Raw genomic sequence first — 22,562 nt, forward strand, 5'->3', positions numbered from 1 at the left:
GTATTAACCATTGGCCACTTGCTGTTAGCCCCTTGTTTGAAAAAACACTGTGTATTCCTGATTGCTGCAAAACTTTGTCCAGGTAGCTTGAATGCCTGCCATGCTCAAAACAATGCCCTCCCTGGGTAAACTTCAGTTTGTGGGGTGTGTTTTGGTTTTGTTGTGTGTTCTTTTTCACTTCAGTGCTACGATCTGTGTCTGATGAACTTGTTCCCCAGGCTGTTTCTTGTGCTGAAGTAGCACAGAGAAACGTTGTGGCAGTTCTTCCTTGGACACTGTACTGAGGGTTTATGGCATGCTATATGCTTTTAATGGACTTTTCCCTCATCTATTAAGACAATCTAAAGGTAGCATTTAGAAACCCTAAATGCTGGAATGAAGTACTTTGCATGTTTATTCCCTCAACTCATAAGTTACATTGAAATTAATGGGGGCAGGAATGATTTTGTGTAGCTTGTTTTGAGAGAGCACAGCAAGTGTACCTGAATAGTGGGAAGTTGAAGGTTGAAAGCATAACTTCTAACTACCTTATATCTTCTTTATAGATTTTGTATGTTCCTGACCCAGACTACATTTCTAGTGTGGACAGCTCCCCCTCTCTAAGTCCTATAAGTCCCCTATCACCTACATCTTCCGAAGCAGAGCTTGACAAGGCTGCAGTAAATGTAGGTATACCTATTGTCCTTGCAATTAATCTTCCCATACAAACCAAATGTTGCAGATGCTAAGCTTTCTTCTTAAACTATCTTTTCATTTTAGGGAGAAAGTACTTTACAGCACTTGGAGTATGACAGTAAAGTAGTAAAAAAGTAAACACAAGTTTTTAATCTGTGTAAATTACAGTTTTCTGTGTGAAAACTGGTTTCTTGCCAGTTATTTCTAGCAACATTCTGTCCTTGCACTCTGAAATGCTAGTTCCTGTTGCATTTCTGTATTTGCTTGTGAGAACTAGTTAAATATTTCTCTCTAATCTTACTGATAATTTTTGCAGCAGTGATACTTGGACAAGAATGCTCAAGTAGCTGAAAGGTCAGGGTCACCCTGCTCTGTAAAGGTGCAGCAGAGGTTTCTCTTAGCAAAAGGAAGGGAAACCTAACAAAGTGAAACACTCCCAAAACACCACCCCACAGCACTGCACCCTGCTGCCTGTGCTGCCCTTTGTCACCCCAGGTCACCCACACTGTGCCAGCCCACGCTGCCCACTCCACAGCACCGCATCACCCACCCCACGTCACCCACATCAGCTGCCGTGCTGTGCATCCCCAGCACTGCATCACCATCACTGCTGCCCACAAAAACCCTGTTAAAAGCCCAAACAACCCAAACTAAAACTGTCTTAGTGAAGGGCTGACTGGGAGCTGATTCTAGTGGACTTCTGCCCAGTAGTTCTACCTTTGTAGGCTCTAAATTCTAGGCATGTTTATCCATCAGAGCTGCTCTGTAGTTCAGCTCAAGGTCACATTTTTGGCTAGGAGCTAGCTTTATAACACCATGGCTGCCCCAGAACATAGGTCTGCAGACCACAGAACTCCATGAGGAAAGCTCCAGCTGGAAATATGTGTTCTCAGTGCCTGAGCTTCCCTGTGGTTTGTGCAGTAGTGACCTCATTTAGATGTTTCTTTGTATGTCATTGTCACTCTTTCCCCAGCTCCTGCAGGATCTCTCCAATAACAAGCTTTCCCCGTAGTGCTCAAGCTGCTGAATGTCTGCTCCAAGGTGGTGTGCTCAGAGTCCAAGGAAGTTTAAGACTTCAAGCATTTATTTATTTGTTTGTGTGCTTGCATGACTTGGTTCAGAGAAGTTTAAATATAAAGGTATTGCTTTATTGCTGAATAAATAGGGTCCCAAGCTGCATCACAAAGCTGTGTTGACGCTTCATTGGACACTGCTGTTCAGCTCCTGTGTCTTCACCCTGACCTAGCTGGCCTGCTCTTGTAAGATGCCTGTTGTCATCTGTGCTGGACAATTTCTTCTATGTTTTATGGCAAACTAAAGCTGTTGTTACACAGTGTATAGCCTGCTCTGGAAGAGTGTTCTTCTGTGTCAGTGTCAGAATGACCCTACATGTCAGGAAAGACCTAACCATGTAGCATGTGCTGTGAGATGTTGCTCAGTGTAACTCATCGTTAGTTTTGCTCCTAGAAATCAGAGTTCTTCCCAGAATGCAGGTCAGAACAATATCCAATTCTTGGCCTTTTTCCCTTACGGTGCTGGTTCAGTGGTGGCCTGCCAGTGCTGAGTTAATAGTTGAACTTGATCATAAAGGCCTTTTCCAAGCAAAAGACTTCTGTGGTTTGGGGATTCTGTATTGTATATGCCTATTTGCTGACAGCAGCCAAGGCTAGAGAAGGGTAGAAGAAAGCAAGCAAATGAAAATGCTCAGCTTTCAATTTGTTTAACTTTCAAAGTCAAAATCCTCTTTTGCAAATGGTCATTTTGGTTAGTGTAAGCCATTCATTATTGGCACCAGTTGGGTGTTAAATTTAACTGATGCTTTCTGTGTCATTGCAGCACTGTTTTGTGCATCTCTCTGCTCATGGGTCCTTACAAGCAGTTCTTAAATGCTTCAGCCAATGCCAAATAAGTGAGCAATGTACAATATATAATCAAGTGTGTGTGGAAGCTTTCTGATGTTGTTTGAAGTACATGTAAGGAGGGATGGGATGTTCCTGGACACAGTTGCAGAAGCAAGCAAAGAACAGGATTCACTTGTACTTGTCAGTGTAGGCTTTGTGTTTGCTTTTGTGTTTCAAACAGAGTCTCCAACAACAAGCACTCAGCTTCCATTCCAGCAGTTAAGGCTGCAGGGTTTTGTTCTTCACCACAGCACCTCTTCTACATGTTTCTTTCTCTCTTTGCTGATTGCTCTGCTTGAGAGAAATGCTGGCATATGTTCTCTAGTGCTCTGTGTGGATGTTTGTCTGCTTTGACTCTTCTCCAGTTTTGACTCCAGATTTGCTGTTCAGATACACCCTCTTTCCCTTGAAATGTTCTTAAGTTACTCTGCCTGCATAGTGTAAAGGAGTTGTCTTCTCTGTTCTGTGGTCATTGACATAGATGAGTTCTTGCTATAAAGTGAGTAAAATGTGTGCTGTGTGAACCTCTTGAGGCAAAACACAAGCTAGCATCTCCTTGGTTTTCTTTCTCATCTATCAAAGTTTAGAACAGCTCAACACAACCACGTGGCTAAATGCAAACCAGATGATATTAGAGGCTGGAGCACCTGCCCTGTGAGGACAGGCTGAGAGAGTTTGGGTTGTTCAACCTGTAGAAGCTAAGGCTTCAGGGAGACCTTACAGTACTTAAAGAAGCCTACAGGAAGACAGAGAGGGACTCTCCCTTTTGTAGGGGAGAGCAGTGGTACAGTGAGAGGTGACAATTTTGAATGAAAAGATGATAGACTTAGATTAGATGTTCTTCACTGTGGGGCTGGTGAGACACTGAGACAGGTTGCTGAGAGAGTTGTGTTTATGTCCCTTCCCTGGAAGTGTTCAAGACGAGGCTGGATGGAGCTTTGAGCAGCCTCATCTAGTGGAACATGTTATATTCCATGGCAGGGAGGTTCAAACTAGATGATCTCTAAGGTCCCTCCCAACCTAACCTGTTGTGTGTGGCTAGTACAAGACCTGCATAGCCCTGTTAAGTGTTGCTGTGTTGCTCTTAAGCTGACCTTTGGTTTTGTATGCTGCTGGGATTAATGAAAGGCTTCTTCCTTCAGCAGTCTGATGCATGTGTTTGAGAAGATCTGAAAAGCTTTACTCCTACCAAACTTAAAGTCCACTTCAGAATGATATGTAGTGGCAAGGGTGCAGTCATGAAATGTGAACGTTTGTGACCAGTATCATTCCTGCTCCCGTGTCACACGGCAACGTGAATGTGAAATAGCTGACTTGCTCACAGTGAATTTGGCTATCAGCAGGGGACTCTTCCATCCCTAACTCTGCTGAGGAAGGTGTATGTGGAAGGAGAGCTTACCTCCAAGAAGCTTGCTTGCTAATTGCATCTTCATTAGCTTTCCCAGCAAAACTCAGTTGTGCTCTGGGTGGTGCTTTGGGTTTTTGTTTGTCTGCTTTCTGAACAAATGGAAAGATGCAGGCAGAGGCTAAGGCAGCTCCAGAAAGATGAACTGAAAACAGTTGTGCATGGTGGTCCTGGATATAATCAGAGGCACTGAGCTGCTATCTGCGCTGGTGAATAGCACTGAACAGCAAAGCAGAGAACCAAAGGGAACATAGAAGTTCAAGGTATTCCTGAACAGTAGTATTCCCTTGAAGGTTCCTGTTGGGGCTTACCTTGTTGATAACCCGCTCATCATTGACCTGAGTGGTGGGACAGGGCAGAATACACTGCCAGCAAGCTTAGGGGTGGGAGGCAGCAAAAATTAAGTGGTCAGTACGCTGGAAGGAAGGGCATTAGAGGGATATCAAGAGTCTGGAGACACAAGCTACAGAAACCTCATGCAGAAAGAGCCCTGTGTGGCAGGACAGGAGGCTGGACTGTCCACACAGCAGTTTTGCCTCAGAGCCAAGGGGAGGTTAAGGTGAGTGTCCTGGCAGCCATATTGAACTATGTCCACATGTGATGCTAGGTTGTAGATGATAGAGTGCCACCAACAGGCTAAGGGAAGTGATTCTCCTGCTGTGGAGGACCATTTAGATGATCAAGGGATGCAAACATATGAGGTACAAGGATTGTCTGGATTTGTTTACTCTGGAGAAGAAAATACTAGTGGAGAACCTAATTAGTGTTGTACTGCCTAGCAGACACATTAGAGGGAGGAGAAGGAGAGTCAGGGTCTTCAGAGGTCTGTAGTAAACTGATGGACAGCAACAGCTGCAAGTTGCTGCACAAGAGGTCCTTGTTAAGTAAGAAGAAAAAAACCAACACAATGAAGGTGGTTAAACAGTGGAACAAGTTTCCTGGAGAGATGGGAATCTCCACCCTTGGAGACTCAACTGACAAGGCCATGAGCAGCATGGTATCATGTAGGCTTAGACCTGCTCTGAACAGAGGGTTGGACTAGCTGACTTTGAGAGGGTCCTTCCAAACCAAAGTGGTCCTTCAAACTGCAGTGCATTTGGAGTCCTATTTTTACAGTTGTTTCTATGACAAGGAAGATAAATTACACTGCAGAAAAACTCTTTAAGTTAATACTGCCAGGGGCAGGTTGCTAAGTCCTTTTTTGTATCCCCTTCTAGGATCCAGATGGAATCCCACAGAAGGAGCCAACTGCCTCACCAGCACACGTGTGTGTCCGTCCTACACGAGTGGTATCCTCCACCTCGGAAGAGGAGGAAGCGTTCACAGAGAAGTTCCTAAAAATCAATTGCAAGTACATCACTAATGGCAAGGTACTTAGGCATTCAGCTTTCACTGTCACTGCATGGGATGTAGAAGTGAGGTACCATTAAACTGTGTACAGGAGGCTTTAGTTGCTGACAGGTGGGTGGATCAGCTTGCCTACACATATGGATGTGTTTGTGTGTATGTATCCAATTTCCTTTGCCTCCCCAGACCGCTTGTTTCTTAGATGTGATGCAAGGAGTGATTAGCCTGGCAGACCTGGAGCATCTCATAAGTAATTCTCTTTACAGTGGAAGATACCATGCCTTTCACTGTAAGGAAGTGGCTGGGGAGTTTTGCCTTGGTTTTCCTGAAGCAGTGCCAGCAGAAGGCAGCCCTGCCTCTATAGACAAAGCCTCCCGTGTCGGGTGAAGCGTGCGAGAAATCTCTCGTTGCGTAAACACCTCTAACTTAATGGCAATTAATTGAACTCCTGTTCAGCTCATAGGTGCACAACTCTTGTGCAGCTCTTTAGGGACTGAGATGGTGTCAAAAGACTTTGACTTGAGAAGGCTTCAGGAGAAAAGTGAAACGTATTGCTCTGCCACACCACACAAACAGTGGCATTAGATACCTTAATCCTGAAAAGTCATGTCTTTACCTGAAGCTTGGGTGTGGAGAGACAAACAGTGCTGAGTGGGTGTTGCTCAGCAGTAGGTTTGCAGGTAAGTTACTCTATTGACAAACAGATCAATGAGAATCTCTTAACACTCCTTTTTGTGTGTGTGCTGGTGGAAACAATTGCACCTCTATGCGTGCCTAGACTGGAAACCTGCTGACAGCACCTGTGTATTGGCAAAGGCAGTGTGCTTGGACTTGATAAGGGAAGTATGGGAAAAGCTTTGCTTTATTGCTTTATTACTTTGTTTTCTTTTGCAGTTAACTCCCTTCACTCCTTGCATTCTGTCCCTAGGTGACTTTTAGGTTGAGCCTAGACAAGTCATTGCTGCTCAGATTTAAGTTCTCTTGTGCTGAGGAATTGAGAGTTGTGAGCCTCTGGTAAAAGTTGACTTCATTGGAAGAATATAATCTAGGGTTAAAACTTAACAGCATGTAATTTAGCCTTTGTGCCACAAGTAATAGGAATGTCCTCTGGCACTTTGTCTTATCCTCCCCTTGAGCTGTTTCCTGATGATGCAGGATGAGAAATTGACTTTAGATATTTTTTCCCAAGCTCGTTGCTAACTGCTTCATATGACTTCAGATGTGAAGTCTGCCATCACTGTGACTGATGGTGGTAAACTAAAATCAAGTAAAAGCTGCTTTTGCAGAGTGTTTAATTTCACGTGTGTGAAAGTGTTTGAGTGAGAAGAAGAATGTCTCATTCTCACTTCTTGAGGCCGCTGATTTCCTACGTGTTTGGAGTTAGCTTTAGTCCCACCTCTGGCTTCCCGGACAAGATTGTGGTGGCCAGAACCTGCAAACATTTGCTTCTGTGACGGTACTTGCTCTCTGTTACGTGGTTATTGCTAGTCAGAAGCAGTGTTGTGCCAGAGTGAGAAGCAGGATGGTGTGAATGTCCTGCATCCTGCTCGGGCAATAAATCGGTGTGAGCGGCGTCCTGCAGAGTCGTGCTGCAGCTCACTGTTTACAGTGTGTGGAGACATGCCTGCCCTTGCAGCCACAATGTTTGCCTCTCTTCTGAAAAAGTGGCCTGCTCTGCTTTTTCATTCTTTACACTGGGGTTTTTTGAGGCAGAGAAAGGTATCTTAAAAGATCTGCTGTTTGGAATAAAAACCCAACCTGCCAGCCTGGAAGTGTGAGCAGAGAAGCACAGGTGCATTAATAGTGCAGTGAAAAGGAGAACACTAATGAGATTTACAACTTCTACGAGAAACAGAGATTAAAACTAAGTTATTTTCATGGCTTATGAAGTTCTTATCATAAATTTGAGTATTCTACCATGTGTCTTCAAGAGCATAATGCTATTATGTGGAGCATAGTGCTGTTTTGGGGAGTTTAGTTTAAGAACCAGAACTTCTGTGACAGCAACATGTTGAGCTACTTAGTAGCTATACAGAGTCTTATTTCTACTTCCAGTTCATCAGTACTGCTATTGATACTTTTTTCCTCAACAACTGGTTAGTAGCTCAAGAATCATAGGACCACTTTGGTTGTAAAAGACCTTTAAGATCATCAAGCCAAACCATTACCTAACTGTACCAAGCGTGGTGCTAAACCATGTCTCCTGGCACCACATCTGTGCATCTTCACTTGCAGAGAGGGTGATTCAACCATCCCTGGGGAGCCTATTCCAGTGTGTGAGAACCCTTCAGTGAAGAAATTCCTTCTAGTGTCTAACCCCTATCTCCCCTGCTGCAACTTGAGGCCATTTCCTCTCATCCTGTCACTTGTTAGTAGGGAGAACTGGGTGGACTGAATGATTTTTTGAGGTCTCTTCCAACCAGATGTATTCTGTGCATGAAGAGACCCACACTTGCCTCACTCTAGCCTCCTTTCAGATAACAGTAAACAGCAGTAAGGTCTCCCCTCAGCTTCCTTTTCTCCAGGCAACCCCAGTTCACTTAGCTGCTCTTTGTAAGACTTGATCTCCAGACTGTTCACCAGCTTTGTTACCTTCTCTGTACCTCTGCAGCACCTCAATGTGTTTCTTATAGCGAGAGCCTCAGTACTGAACCCGGTACTCAAGCAGTGACATCGCTAGTGCTGAAGATCATCTGATGCAATGCAACACTGAGAGAGAATGCCAGTGACAGTTTTGTTTCAGTGGTTTAAACCTCTTGGAATTTCATAAATATGTTCTGCTGACTTCAAGTCTTTATCATGTGGTTTGTACATACAAAACCTGACTAGGAACTGAGCGCTTAAGAGGGCTTAAGTGCAGATACTTCAGCTGCTTTTGAGACTGTTTTCCAGTGATAGTGGTACTGCTGGTCTTTGCTGGAGTGCTGTCATGGCTTGCTTTGTTTTGCTGGGGTTTTTTAACTTGTGTGGCATCTTTGCTTTTCTACTGTGAAGGTCATCAGCCATCACAGTGCTAGGAACAAATGTCTGGAATTGGGAAGGAATATAGTTGTGTTTCCTGCTATGCAGATATGTCTTACTAAAACCGAAACCAAACCAGTCCTTCACAGTACAGAACGTTTGCAGTCACTGGGAGCATTCTGTCAGGGAACTGGACATGTATTCAATTCCTCCACAGCTTTAGCAGCACAAGAAGCAACTCTGGTGACTCTCCCACAGAAGTTTTGAATGTTTTTCTAGTATGTAAAATCCTTAGCATTCAAGATCTGCAAGTGAGGGATCACTGTCATCCTGCTTAAAGCTAAATGTCCTCTAGCTCACCGGCTTTGTTCAAACTCTGCCTTTCTAATAGTTTAACTAAGTTCCTTAGCACGTGTGTGCATCTGCTTCTACTGCTCAGAAAACCCAAATGCAAGTGTTCAGTGTGTTTAATCTGGTTTCATTCTGCAAATGTGTTTGTCCAGTCAGTCAACAGGTCTGTTCAGTCAGAATGGCTTGTGTCTGATACTGCTGTTCCTTCTGTGTAAAGGAAATGAAGATGAATGACAGCTTTGGAAGACTTTTTGTTCTATAAATAGTAGAAAGCAAGAACAGTGAAGAGTTGGGTTTCAGACAGTGCTTGGTGTTCCTTGGAAAGCTAGCATTAAGTCCTGTGGTTATCTGAGAAGGATGTATCTTTGCATATCAGGCTGTAAGGGTTTCTCTTGGCTTTTTGTTTGGTTTTGCTTTTGTTCTACTTAGTAGCTGGGTTAAGTAGTTCTGAGGAACAAAAGTCTTTTCGTTTAGGAAAGTAGCTGACATAATTTGCTTTCCCAGAAAAATGGTTTCTAGATAACTGCAAAGAACTCAAGAAGTTGTATAAAGGTCCTTAAAAATATGGATGCTTTAAAAACAGAGTGGAAAACACCTTTTTGTTTCCTACAAACAATGGAGACTATGCTGAGCTGAGCTGAAGGACAAAATCCACCACTTCTTTTCCCTCTCATTTTAGGGTACGGTCAATGGTGTGCTGCTAGTGACACCAAATAATATCATGTTTGATCCTCACAAGATGGATCCTCTGGTCCAGGAGAATGGCTGTGAAGAGTATGGCATCATGTGTCCAATGGAAGAAGTGATGTCAGCTGCTCTGTATAAGGAAATTGTGGACAGCAAAATCAAGGATTCATTAACAATGTAAGATACAGAATAGTGTCTGTAAAGCTTGGAGTGAATATGAACTGTAGTTGCCTTGGTGAGCATACAAAACCAGCAAAACCATGTTCTGGTGCTTTCCTTTGTAAGAGAGACCTCAAAAATTGGCTTTGAAAGACCCTTGATACAACTTGTATATCCTGTATGCTGTATAGAGTAAATCCTCTTCTACATCCATGGATTCTAATTGCCTCTAACAGTCTCTTTTAACAATTAGTATGTAGCAAGGGGTACCGCACCACGTCCTCTGCACCTTCCCCACTGGGAAAACACTAACAGATGTGTTTGATTCTTCAGTCATTTAAAAAGTGGTGTACAGAACAGAAAAGTCCAACTGTGTGACTGCAGTAGTGTGGGGGGGCTTTTGATGCAGCCTGATGAAGCCTTCAGCACAGTTGCTTTCTGGAGGTTTTATTTTGCAGACTGAATTTTAAGAGGTTGCTCAGCTTCAGTTGTTGTTTAGTGCAAGTAATGAGATGATGAAAATCAGATGACCTTTCAGTCCAGTGGCTTGAACCATCCTATTGCAGCTGCACAAGAAGTCTCTTTCCTAGCCTGTTTATTCTCCTAATGACTCAGTGTTGACTTAAATTTACCATGCATTTTGTTTTGTTTGCACTGTTAATGAGTATGGGGTGGAAACATGTCTAATAATAAATAGGTCAGGCTGTGTTCAGAGCCCTGGATGTCCAATTTGGTTTGTCTGTCTTGTCAACTGCATACACGATTCCGAACTTCCAATGTTTTTCTCAGTCCCAGCACACTTGTGCCTTAACCACATCAACATTTGAGGCATGTTTGTAAATTTGGGGGAAAATAAAATTCACATTTAATTTGTAACCAGGACTCCCAACAGCTAGAGCTAGATCTGACAAGACAAATACCTTGAGTTAGCTGAGACCTAAATACTATCTTCCCTTTTCCCCTCCTCCTAAATATTCCCCTGTGATAATCCATTCCCTCCCAGTTTTGTCAAACATGTTTAAAATTTGATAAGCAACCTGAACACTGAAACAAATGTTATTGGTAAATTGGGAAGTGATCACAGAGCTAAAGGATTCTTTGGTTCTTAAAGCTACCATTTCAACTTGTATGGTTTCTGTATGTGAGCCACAATCTGTGCTGAAACTGGAAAGAACATATCTGAAAGCATACGTATCTTCCACAGGTTTTATGAGCCTTAGGTTGTACTTGTCCACAAGCACCAATTACCAGCAGAGCTGAGCAATTAAGGAAAAGGCCCAGCCTAGAATGGGATAAAATGTTAACTAATCCACATGCTTTGTCAGCAAAATCGCTGTGGTAGCATGAGCTCAGTGTCAGGTCCGTGTTCACACTTGGATAAGACTGTGTGTGCTCTGCAAGTCCTCTGAACGTTAGCAGTTTCAGTAACCTCAGGAGTGTGATGTGGCTGAGTAAGAAGTTTTGTGGAAATGTGGAGTGGATTTGTCCTTCTTTGAGAAGATCATCATGCCTTACTCTCCCATCCTGAAAGCATTTGATAGTAGGGAATGGGAGATGTAACGTGCTTGGGTTGTCAAGGGAGCTGGCCCTGAGCACTGGAGTTGGAGTGAAACAGAACTTTTTCTGAAGGTTGTGTACTCCTCAAGTCCCCTTGCAGCTTTCCTCTTCTGAAGCTTACAGAATTTCTGGTTAAGAGTCTTTTGAAAGGCAGGTTTGAATAAAATTATGTCCTTTGAGGAAAGTAAGTTGCTGGTGTTGGTTGGTGGACTGTTGTTGTGGGGGGGTTTGTTAAACTCTTTATGAACCTTGAAATTGTTCAGTTGTACCAAGTAGTTTGGGCTTGCTGTGCCTAACAATGATGTTAGGTACCTGACTGGTGAAGCCCCTCATCACTGTTAGGTATTCCCCATGAGCAGAGTGGTAAGATCTACCTTGGTGGTTCCTGTCCCACATTGTAGCTTAGATCATTAAGGTTAGGCCAGATAATTTCTCTCTCTCATTTCTTACCAGTGAGTTAGGTGTCACCTTGTAATAGGGTGGGATAGGTCTAAACAGTTGTACTGGTCTCTTTGGTGGACAAAGCTTAAAAGGTTTTGAAGGCCTTCTCGGGTTTGTCCTATGTAGCTCTTTGTTGGTTTCCCTTTGTTGTTTTTATTCTGCTTACACTTTCCACCTCTTAAGCCAATCTTGCTGGTTTTGTAGGAGAGCTACTTGTGAAAGTAATGTCTTCAGGTTGGGAAGCCTCATCTATGTCATGTTGGCAGAAGGTCTGCCATAAGTCTGCTTGTGTCATTTATGCTTGTTTCCTGCTGCTGATGCTCAGAGTTTGCTGCTTTTTGTGGGTTTGTGTTTTGGGGTTGTTTGGTTGGCTGGCTTGGTGGTGGGTTTTTGTTTGGCTGGTGTTTGGTGTGGTTGTAGTTTTGGTTGGGTGGGTTGGTTTAAGAGCACCCTTACAATTTTTCAGCATTAAACCAAACTTGGTAAAGAAAAGAGCTTGATGGGAAGGACAGCTGCTGTAATTCCATTCTTGTTTATTCAACAGAGATGTAGAACAGCTGTCTGTAAGGGAAATGTGCCATTCCAAGAAAGCTGCAAAGAGCAATACGGGTGAAGTGGATTCCAGGATTCGGGATCCAGGCAATGACAGTGCCAGTACTGCCCCGAGGAGCACAGAGGAGTCTCTTTCAGAAGATGTCTTCACCGAGTCAGAACTCTCTCCAATCCGCGAGGAACTCGTTTCCTCGGATGAGCTTCGGCAAGACAAGTCGTCTGGAGCATCATCAGAATCTGTCCAAACAATAAACCAGACTAGTTCTGAATGTTTAACAATCATTGCAGACTCCAATGAAGCTGCTAGTGACTTAAAACCCAACACTGAAATGCTTACAAATGTCAAACAGTTTGGTACCCAGAGCTTAGGTTCAGAAAGTCCTGGAATGTCTGCGAAGGGCGGAAAAGAGCCCAGTGGAAATAGCGGAGACGACCCCCAGCCTTCACAGGGGTCACATGGTGGTGAAGAACGTGACAAAGAGGCAGAAGTGGGCAGCAATCAAGATTCCTCACCGGGGAAAAAAGCAAAAGAAGACAGTAAGACAGGAGAGGAATGTCTGCATTGTGAAGATACCACAGCATCGCAAAAGGAAGAGCCAACCAGCGAGGCAAAAGCACTGGGAGTGCCAACACAGGACGCGGAGACTGAGGTTGAGGAACTCCGCAAACTCTGGAAGAGCCACACTATGCAACAAACCAAACAGCAGAGAGAGAACATGCAGCAGGACTCACAAAAAGAAGTTACTCAGAAAACTGTGACTGTGGGAGATGGACAGCTAGAAGGTGAGCGAGTATTCGTGTGTTAGCCGCAGGATCTGCACTGCATCTTCCCCACAGCTCATCGGAAGTCTCTTTGGCTTTCATTCTCTAGAACACATTTGCCCATGTGTTGGTTACATTTCTCATTGGCTTGAAGAGGTACTGAAGCTGTACCTTAGCTAAACCACTGCTCAGGTGGTTTATCTACACCTATCTATCTAGTTAACATACAGTATCATTGTAAGGGAGTTTTACAGGAGCCTATAAAAGTAGATCTAGTAGTAGGTCAGTGTAGGGCTCAGGAATGTTCTGTAGCTGTCGGTTAAATATCCATCTCAGTGCACGTGTGTGCATGAATTTCAGGGAGTTAATTCCATGCTGCTTACAGTGTGTCCACCTTGTGGTTAAGGTTTATGATGTGAATAGCAAACACTGGAGGGTTAACAATGTTGGATGCTTCCAGAAACTTGTTTTGCTTGAGTCTCATCATTCTTTCATGCTGACAGGAACAAGGAGGAGCATGTGAAAAAGACAAAGGACAAAAAAAGAGCTAGATAGTAAGAAACAAATGCTGTAAGTATAGGGAACAGATAGGTTTATTCCTTCAGTACCTTCACTGCTCTGCAAAGGTCAGGCCCTGGGATTGTTAGATAGAAGTTAACTTCAACAGATACTTGATTCATATATATATATATATAAATCTTTTTGAAGCAACTGAAAGAAGTTTCTGTGTGTCTTTGATTCTGCTTTTTGGAAAACTCATAGGTCACTGTCTGATGCCTTACCATCTTTACTGGAGACAAACCAGTTCTAGTTGTGCAGTGGTGGGGAGGGCAGAAAGAAGCCACACCTATAATCCCTGTCACTGACTGATCGTAACACACATGCAAAGGTCAAATTGTTAATAATTAAAAGGTGAGATTGTATTGACTGGAGAGGCATATTCTTCATCATACACTTCAGAAATGGATATGATAGTTTGGAGGGAGGGGTGCTGGTGGTTCTGCTTCTGTTAAGGAAGTAACTGAACTTTGAAACTGGGAGCAGGTGAACAGTTGCCTCGTGCTGTGATAAGTTTGCCCCTTCTGCCTTGAATGTTAGAAGAAATCCTCTGGCAGCAGTCAGCTAGCAGCAGTTGCTGCTTGTGACTTAAATGCAAGCAGAAGTGTGTTTACCCACAGTCACTGCTTTTCTTACAACTGGATGTTCCTGCTACTTCACTTGTATCAGTGTTGTGGGGTTTCTGAGGGTCCTACCACTGAGTGACAGCGCAGCTGTTTCACGCAGGGCGGTCTGTCCCTGGCTGCGTGCAGTCACACAGCCCTGCTGGAGGCTCTGGAGGTAAAATCAAAGGAAGGATAAGCAAGAAATTAATAAATGTAAAAGGCACACCCAAAACAAAGAAAGGTTTTTGGAAACTACCATCAGCTGACCTTCACATAGCAGAAAGGTTTCTGAATTTGCAATTAATGATCTGTTTGTTCTGGGTGTTGAACAAGTTGATAGCTGAGTAGTCTAGAATGTCTTAAAAGACCTTCCCTGGAGTTTATTTAGGCAGAACTCTCTTCTGAAAAAGGAAACTAATACTTATTCTAAACTTTATGGTGAAAATCAGACGGAGAAAACATATAGTAGAGATGGTTAGGGACCAAGGTGGTGATTTTTTATGTCCTTAGTGTATCTGTAGTCTGCATAGACACTGAAGGAGGAGTCCAGCTGTGAAGAAGGGATGAGTGTCTAGAAACCTGGTAGAGATCTGTAAGTACATGTGATACCAGAGGCAGACTCAATCTGATGTTGTCATAGTTGGCCATAAGAACTCTTAAATTTACATCATCCTTCCTTGCTTTAAAGAGTCTCTTGTATGTAGAGATCATGTTGCAGGATTTGGGCAATTAATCTAGCAGAGACACAATTTTGAGAAGTCTTCATCCTTTGCCTTTGCTGACTTGAGGGTAGCTGTATCATTCTGTTAGTTCAATTAAACACCCTGGGAGGATTGTTGCTTCCGTGCTGCAGCATCCAGTGTATTTTATCCTGAAGTAGTGCTGATACCATTGATCTGTTTGATAGAGCTAGCAAATTAAAATTCCAGAGCCTTCCCTTTTTAAATTGAAAGTAACTCATAAACAGCTTTGACTTAGTGAACCAGGCCTCGTGAAGTTAGTTAACTCTGTATCTTTCACATGTATGTGCAATATCTTTTTGACAGTGGGAGGGATGTTTGATGCAGTGTTGAGAATACCTCCTGAAATATATTCAAGGCTAAATGAAAGACTGTCATGATGTGATCTGAGGCTGGAAGCAGAAATGAATGGTAGAATTATTTACCTCTGTTACATTCTGAAGTTAATTCTGCTGCTGCAATTCATGCAACCAAAAAAGGCCTCCCTTACCTCATCTCCTACATTACTTGGGTGCATATACATCCTCTATGCCTATGTGGTGTAAAACAAAGCTAGCTGCTACTCAGGCTCTCCTGTGGGCTGTGGATAACCTTTTTTCTCTTCCTGCCAGGCTCTTCTCTCACAAAGGAGAAGCGGCGCCCCCGGTCTCACAAGTTTCTGCGGCTGCGCGTTGGGAAGCCCATGAGGAAGACCTTCGTTTCGCAGGCAAGCGCCACGATGCAGCAGTACGCACAGCGGGACAAAAAGCACGAGTACTGGTTTGCTGTGCCCCAGGAGAGGTAAGGAGAAAGAAGACTCCAAAGTTCAACTCTTTCCAACACCTCTCCTAGCTGCCTTTTGTCAGAATTTTTCAGTGGTGATCCCTAGAGCAACACAAAAGGTCAGCAGCTGAAGACACTGATGGCTGGCCTGCACTGGGCACTGCAGTACCTCGTTACCATGCTGAAGTTTCAGTCATTTACTGGAGTTGCAGGTTCAGACAGTAGTTTGTCGAGGTTTAGGCTTGTGTCTGGAACAAGTGAGTAATGAAGGAAAGATTCAAGTAAGTGGTATTTGGTGAAGGAAGTGAGTTAAGCAACAAAGCTTTTGTGGGCATTGCTTCCTGTGCTTCCTGTTATTTGGAACCTTTCTGAAACATCTCTCTGCTTCTTAAAGCTCTGAGCTTTATATATGCACCACAGTTTTTCCAGGAGACAGACATGTCTACTAGGCAAACATCTGAAACTTGTTACAGGAATTCAGACATGAGATGTTCATGCTTGCTCACTGGTGAAGTCTTGCATTCTTAAATGATCTTAACTGCTAGGGAACTGTGGCTTACTTTCAAGTTGAATGTGATTTTTTGGGGATATTGCAGGTTATTACATCCTTGTCAGAAGTGTGGAGGGGGTACATAGAATTAACAAGCTTTTCAGCTGTCATCTTGTATAAAATACCTACAGACAATGATCAAGTCACTTTTCCATCTTCTCTTTTGAGCTGAATGGCATAGACTATCCAGTTGGGGCACTGCAGTTGAGGACAGATATGGAGCAATTGTCCAGAGGAAAGCAACAAGACTAATTAGTGCCTACAAAAAGTGTAATATATAAAGGAAAATTAGAAGTAAGTGGGGCTCTTTAATCTAAAGAGCAAAAGTGGACTACAAGCATAAAATCACTTCATACTTAACAGCTGCCTGCAAGAAGGAAAGCAGCAGCCTTTTTTCCATGTCCACTGTGAATGGAGGTGTGTAACAGACTGAAGTTACAGCAAAATATTTGAGCTTTTGAACAGGGAGAATTGAGTCTGTGCTAGCACATTACTAACCCCCATGACCTCTAAGTGGTGGAGATCATGTAATTTCTTGAGTAAAATCTGTCACACTGATTCCAGTACAGCTAATTCTGTCTGGTCCAGGTGACCTCTTGTGGTTAATAGTCAGCTCAACTTTTCTTCTATTGGTATCACACTTCATTTAAAGACAGGCAGATGCGGCAAGGATATGGCAACAGTGTCTAAGTCAGCTGATCAAAATGTTTACTGTCACTTTAGTTCATTTCTCTCATGTAGCAGGGCAAGTCCTTCAGCACAGAGCAGAATTTATCACCTGTTTCAGAAGTAGTTCTTAATATGCAGCTCATAACTAATCTCCCTGGAAGCTGCTTCATCTGTGAAGGGTTTCTCTAACAGCGTTTTGAGAGACTACAGTGCTCTTTATCTTGTGCTGTTCTCCCACCATTCAGTTTTGCAGGGATCTAGTAAGTGGAGGGGGAAAAATCCACATATTGTTCTGATCCAGTATGCAGATTCACTGTAGCAAGTGGAATATTCAAGCTCTTGGTAACCAGAGCCATAGAGCTCTAGCTCTGAAGCTGTCTCTTCCATGATGAGGTTCTAGCAGATTCACTGCCTGTCCTTTTCCTAAGCACTTCATCTGTCCACCTACAGCAAATGCTGAAACAGTCTAAGCTGACATCTGTTGGGGTTGTAAATAGCTTTCTTCTGGGAATTTGGGCATTTTGTTCTTCTAGACTGGAGAACTGTACCATTAGTGGCAGATAAAAGGAGACAACTTTGGCTCTCGTTACTTCTGGCAGTATTGCAGTTACAGCAGTCCATACTTTATGATCTAGCTCTCTATATGCACACCCTGAGCATTATTTCCTCCTATCTGTAGCAGTTCTCACAGTCTGTATAATTCTGGTTGCATGACTTGGGAGTGTCCAGCTATTCTTCAGGGGTAGGGAAATAAGACACACAGGCACATTTTAATTCCAGGTTTGTTTGTGTTCTTAAAAGAAAACAAACAAACCAACCTTAGTGTTGTGTTTTGGAAGTTACTTTAGTTGCAAGTTCCCCACAGGACAGAAGTAGCTGAAGGAGAACATTTGTATATGAAAACACAGCTAGTCAATTTCCAAGGAGTTACCTGTTTTCCACCAGTGCTGGCTTCATGTCATTAAAAGGTGGGGGGAGGGGAAGCTAACTTATTCTTTTTCAGCTGCATCACTAGTATCAGTAAAACATGAAGCAGTAAACATTGTCATTGGAACCTTAAATGCTTCATAACTATTAGACATGACCCAAGAGATCACAAACTTACCTTATTCTTTTCTGTATCATTGCTTGACTTCTAGGACAGATCACTTGTATGTCTTCTTTATCCAGTGGAGCCCAGAGATATATGCAGAGGATACTGGGGAGTCTCTTCGGGAACCTGGATTTATAGTGGTAAAAAAGAAGGAAGAGCCTGAAACTAGTGAAGAATCTACTACTGATAGTGCTGAAGATGCTGCTAAAGAGTGGGAGGTAAGGAAGAACAGTATCTCTTTTCTTCTCTTCAGGATTTAATTTGATAGCTAAAATAGAGTTAAATACTTTCCAATTCAAAAAAGAATGCAATTTGTTAGTCTGCTTATTATGGTCATAACTGTTTAATTTCTGCCATCCTAATGCTTTGCTCTAGCATCAGGGCAACATTCCACAATTACAAGTCATTTTTGTATGGAGCAAACTTTAACTTAAAGCTCAAGAGTTGACAGGCATGTGAGTACAGCAAAGATGATGTAACTTGGATGGAGCAGACTTAGTTTGCAGTCAGGTAAACTGACAAGTTTCCTGTATTTGTTATTCCTGTGTCTAGACTGTCAGATGCTTACTGGTATGTCTCAAAAGGATGAGACAACAAAGAAGCATAATTAAGTTATTAAAGACATGTTTTTTGCAGTAATCAGCTTCTCCATACATTAAGATGCTCTTGCATGGGTTTTAGTACTCCACTGTAACTATCTTTGCTTTCTGATAACCAGTACATTTCTTCCATGTGAATCTGTGTCCACTGTGTTCCTATGGACACATCTTTACATGTTTACGTGGGTTTGTTTTGTAGTGTGCATACAGTTAAAGCACTTGGAGTCCTGTGCATTCAAATGTCAGTCAAAAGTGTGATGATTCTTGTCACATGTATGGAAGTATCCCATCAGCACTGTTTAACTTGAGTCCCAGGACAGGGGTTGCAATCTCTTGACTTTGAAGACTCTTTTTTCCCCTTTTTGTCTCCCACTCTTGCGCCATCATGCAACAGAGCAAGTTGGAAAAGCAGCACCACACCAGTAGAGACTTCTTTAATATCAAGTGTGGAAGACATTTTTTAAACCTGCAATAATCTTCACTGTGGGTGATAAGTTTTCCTCTTAGCTCCAGATAGCACAACTCTGACTTCAGACTTCTTCTTTGCTTTGCTGAGGTGCTAGGCCATGGCTACAAAACTCTTTCTGCAGCATAGTGACTTTGCATGGAGCATTTTTGCTTTGAGACATTGAAATGAGTCACAAAAGCATCTCTCGTGAATCTTCATGTTTTCAGGATGTATGCTGCTCAAGTGTTTTTACCAGCAGTGGATTTTGGTGTTGACTTTTGATCAAAGCCGTTATAAGTATTTGGTGGTTTACAACTTGGCCTTTTGGAGTACAGGGATGAGAGGCAAGTGTTCAGTGTTGTGGTTCAAGGCACAATACATCTCTCTCTCAATGAATTCTTCAGTTGCTTTGCACCTTAATGACAAAATTGCCACAGAAAATGGTGTTCAGGATTGAGTGGGGTAACTTTTTAGGAGTTATTGCTGAAGATATTGGGGACAGTCCTTGCAGGCCTTTCCTTACATGCATTACAATCTGTGAGTTAGTTACTACAGGAGGTTCAGGCCTTAAGCCTTTGTTTCGGTCTCCTCTGGAAAAACATGTGGCAGATACTTCACAAACCATTGTTACTTGCCTAGGTGTTATGTGAGCATTGTCAGTTTGGGTCTCTAAAGAATATCAAGTAGTAATTTTCTGGATAGAGAAGTTAGTGTGAATCAGTGAGGTGAAAGCTTTTTTCCCCCATGTTATGCAAGTAAAAGCAATATGCTAATGTGGTCTTCTGTGCATTTTAACTTGGGTAATGTAACTTCTTATGACTGACTCCTAGCACAAAGCTGTGAAAAACTAACTTCTTGATCAGAAATGTCTGACAGTACCAGATGGCTCAACCTGCCATCACATGCAGTTGCATTTTAGTGGCTTTTAACATGTGTGCTGGAAAGTGTCAGTGCATGTAGGGAACGGTAGCTGTTGCCATACCCATTATCCCCATTGAGTTCCAGTTGTCATTTTCAGTCAATATACTTCCTTCCTCTGACACAACAAGCTTTTGCTGTCAGCTCTTGATCTTAAATAGCAGGTGAGCAGAATTATTGAAACCTTTTTGTGGGTACTGGAATGAAAAGCAGTCTTCCTCAGAACACAGCAGTGGAAAAACCCAGGGTGGAAGGGAAAGAGAGAGCAAAATGTTGATGTGCAAATGCCATAGGAAATGCAGTTGGTTTAGCTGGAAGTAGAAGCCAGTGGAGTAGCTTGCTTTGTCTTCAAGCTGGAGAAATGGGGAGGAGGATTAATGGGTAACCCAGGTGGGGTGCTCTGAGACATCTTTGATAGTTAAATGTTAACACATTCAGCTGTAGCTTTTTGTCAACGAGATAAGGCAGTACTGTGCTTTTGGTATGTTATTGGGAAAGAAACTATGGGAAGAAGGAACAAGCAAAAGCAAAGATAGTAGCATCCAAAACAAGCAGCAGTTGGTATTAAGTGTTGTTATCATGCAGTATGGGAAGCACAGAATTTACAGTCCCTGATCATCAGAGAGTATTGAGGCAAAAGAAAATGCAATTACTGAGTGTGGCCACAGCTAAACCACAGAATCAAAGAATGTTTTGGGGTTGGGAGGAACCTTTGAATGTCATCTAGTCCCAGCCTGCTGCACTGAGCCAGGCTGCATTTTAATAGGTGGCTCAGAGCTCTCTCAAATGTTTCCCAAGTGGTTGAAAAACAAAAAAAATCATCTTGGGCACTTGAAAACAAATTGGGTAAGGACAGCAGTTCCTTTTTTAACCTGAAGTCTGCTAAGGAAACAGAAGAGTTGTTGTGTACTAGTGTAATTCTTAATTATTTTAAGTGCTGACTCTTCCCCACCCCAATCATTTGGTCTTATTTATTGCTGCTCTTCTGGTTTGAGTCATGCTTCAGGTCCACGTAAACCTACAGTCTTGTCCTCAAGACACTTGAAAACAGGAAATGTCTTGTCTCAGGACCTGCAAGATGGTCTCATCTGCTGTGGTGTTTCCATTAGCTTGTTGCTTGCTCAGGACGAGGATTTGATTTGAAGCTGTCTAGAAGTTAATTCCAAAACGAAGCGTGAGCTGATTGCCACAACGTTTCCCAGATTCACTGAGTGATAGTCTGGGCTTGCATTTCATAATCCTTACCTTTTGGGTCTGCATATGCCATTTCTGTAGAAAACACAGGTGCAACACCTCTGGAAAGCAGTACCTCACCACTGTAGTAGCTCGCTGGCCAGCCGAATTTGGGTTGGTTTGAGAACGCTGGCTGATCAAGCTGTTCATCGCAGATCAAATTCTGCCTTCTTGAAGGGATGTTTCAGTTAGATGCTCAACGCTTCAACAGGAAGAAAACTGACTTCTGGAGTGTCCTGGAAATCTCTTTCTCTGTATTTGTAGAAACATGAATGTCACAGATGGTGATGATCTCCTGTTCAGATGAAGAAGGGTGTTTCAGATTTGGAGCATTGGACATAGGAAGCTTCAGTTCATTATTGGAACTGGGCTCCAACATTTCTGTATAAAACAGACATCTCACTTTCTCTATCTGCTGTCTTTAATTTCTTGTATTCCTAACCTTGCTTTTTCTATGAACTTGCACTCCACACTTCCTTGGTCAGATGCTAATGAAACAGCTGCTTGCTGTGTGTGGAATAATCCTAATGCTGTGTGACAGGCTGGATAATACTGGGCTAGCTGAGAGAGAGGAAGCCTGGAAGTTGTAGGCTGCTTGAATGACACGTGTGCACAGCAGTCCTCACAATACTTTTCCAATGGTTCTTGAAAGGTGGCCTCCTAATGACATTATATTTGTGTCAAGGTAGGTGGTTGGTTGGCTCTTACATCATCTGTTAAGAAATTGGATGTGTCACTATCTGTGGTGCTGTCCATTAAGAAGCCTGTGTAGTAGGCTTTGCCCTTGTACTGGAGATGAGTCTCTGGAACTGCAGCGGTCATGTGCAGTACTGGTTTGTTGTGATTGAAGAAAGATTCTGGTGCCCATTAGCCTCATGCAATGCCTTTTGTGGAGACTGACAGCCTTTGTCCTTCCTTTTGCAATGAAGAAAGTGGTGTACTCTGCACTTCCTGGAAGGGGTAGTCTTGCTTTGTCCTTTTTAATGTCTCTAATTTGTTTGTGCCTTACAACTGAGAACTCTGGCATTTTCACTGCTTGGAGCTGCCCTGTATTTGGGATTGTGATTAATGGCTATTCCATGTAGCTTCAGCGAGACAGAAGCAGTGGCTCTGCTGAGAGTTGAAGTAGGACTGCTCAGCTAAAAGTCTCGTGGTTTTAAGACTCTTCAGTTGCTTTAAGTGTACCTTTTGCAAATCCTGAGGGACACTTTGTGGAGGAAGAATGCTGCCTCCTTCTTTCTTTCTTTCTTGTATTCCCATAGCTGTTGAAAGGGAGCAGAGAATGACTTCTCCAAGTAGACTTCCTCTATGCAAACATGATCAGCCAGCTATCAAGCTGTGCCAGTCCACATTGTGCTGAATGCAACAGGAGGTGGCTTCTGTACTGTCAGTGAAGGGAGAGGGAAACAGACCTCAGCTAACTGTAGTCTCATTTTAGCTTCACCTGCAACAACTTCTACAAAGGTCCAGTGCTTCTAGACAAAGTATTAGCTCTGCATAGGAGCTGGTACCCGATTTTAATGTTGATTTTTAACTGCCTTTCTTTCACCTAGTAGGATTCCTCCCAAAGACAACAATTTAGGTGGACT

General features: G+C 42.9%; 1 protein-coding gene across 10 annotated transcripts in view; it reads left to right on the top strand.

Moving 5' to 3' along the window:
* The window catches only part of OXR1 (oxidation resistance 1), a 190,956-nt gene that overhangs the window by 147,897 nt on the left and 20,497 nt on the right, over positions 1-22,562 (top strand). For 9 of the 10 annotated variants that reach the window (XM_068161275.1, XM_068161276.1, XM_068161277.1 and 6 more), the window contains 6 exons: positions 546-665; positions 5,199-5,351; positions 9,320-9,504; positions 12,029-12,819; positions 15,313-15,481; positions 17,822-17,993. In XM_068161275.1, the coding sequence (XP_068017376.1) occupies positions 546-665; positions 5,199-5,351; positions 9,320-9,504; positions 12,029-12,819; positions 15,313-15,481; positions 17,822-17,993 (1,590 nt within the window). The remainder of the gene's footprint in view (positions 1-545; positions 666-5,198; positions 5,352-9,319; positions 9,505-12,028; positions 12,820-15,312; positions 15,482-17,821; positions 17,994-22,562) is intronic. The other variant, XM_068161279.1, reaches the window with a different exon arrangement.

This window comes from Melanerpes formicivorus, unplaced genomic scaffold (genome assembly GCF_026170545.1).
Source record: "Melanerpes formicivorus ecotype bairdi unplaced genomic scaffold, bMelFor1.0.p_v2 SCAF_56, whole genome shotgun sequence".
Taxonomy (NCBI): Eukaryota; Metazoa; Chordata; class Aves; order Piciformes; family Picidae; genus Melanerpes; species Melanerpes formicivorus.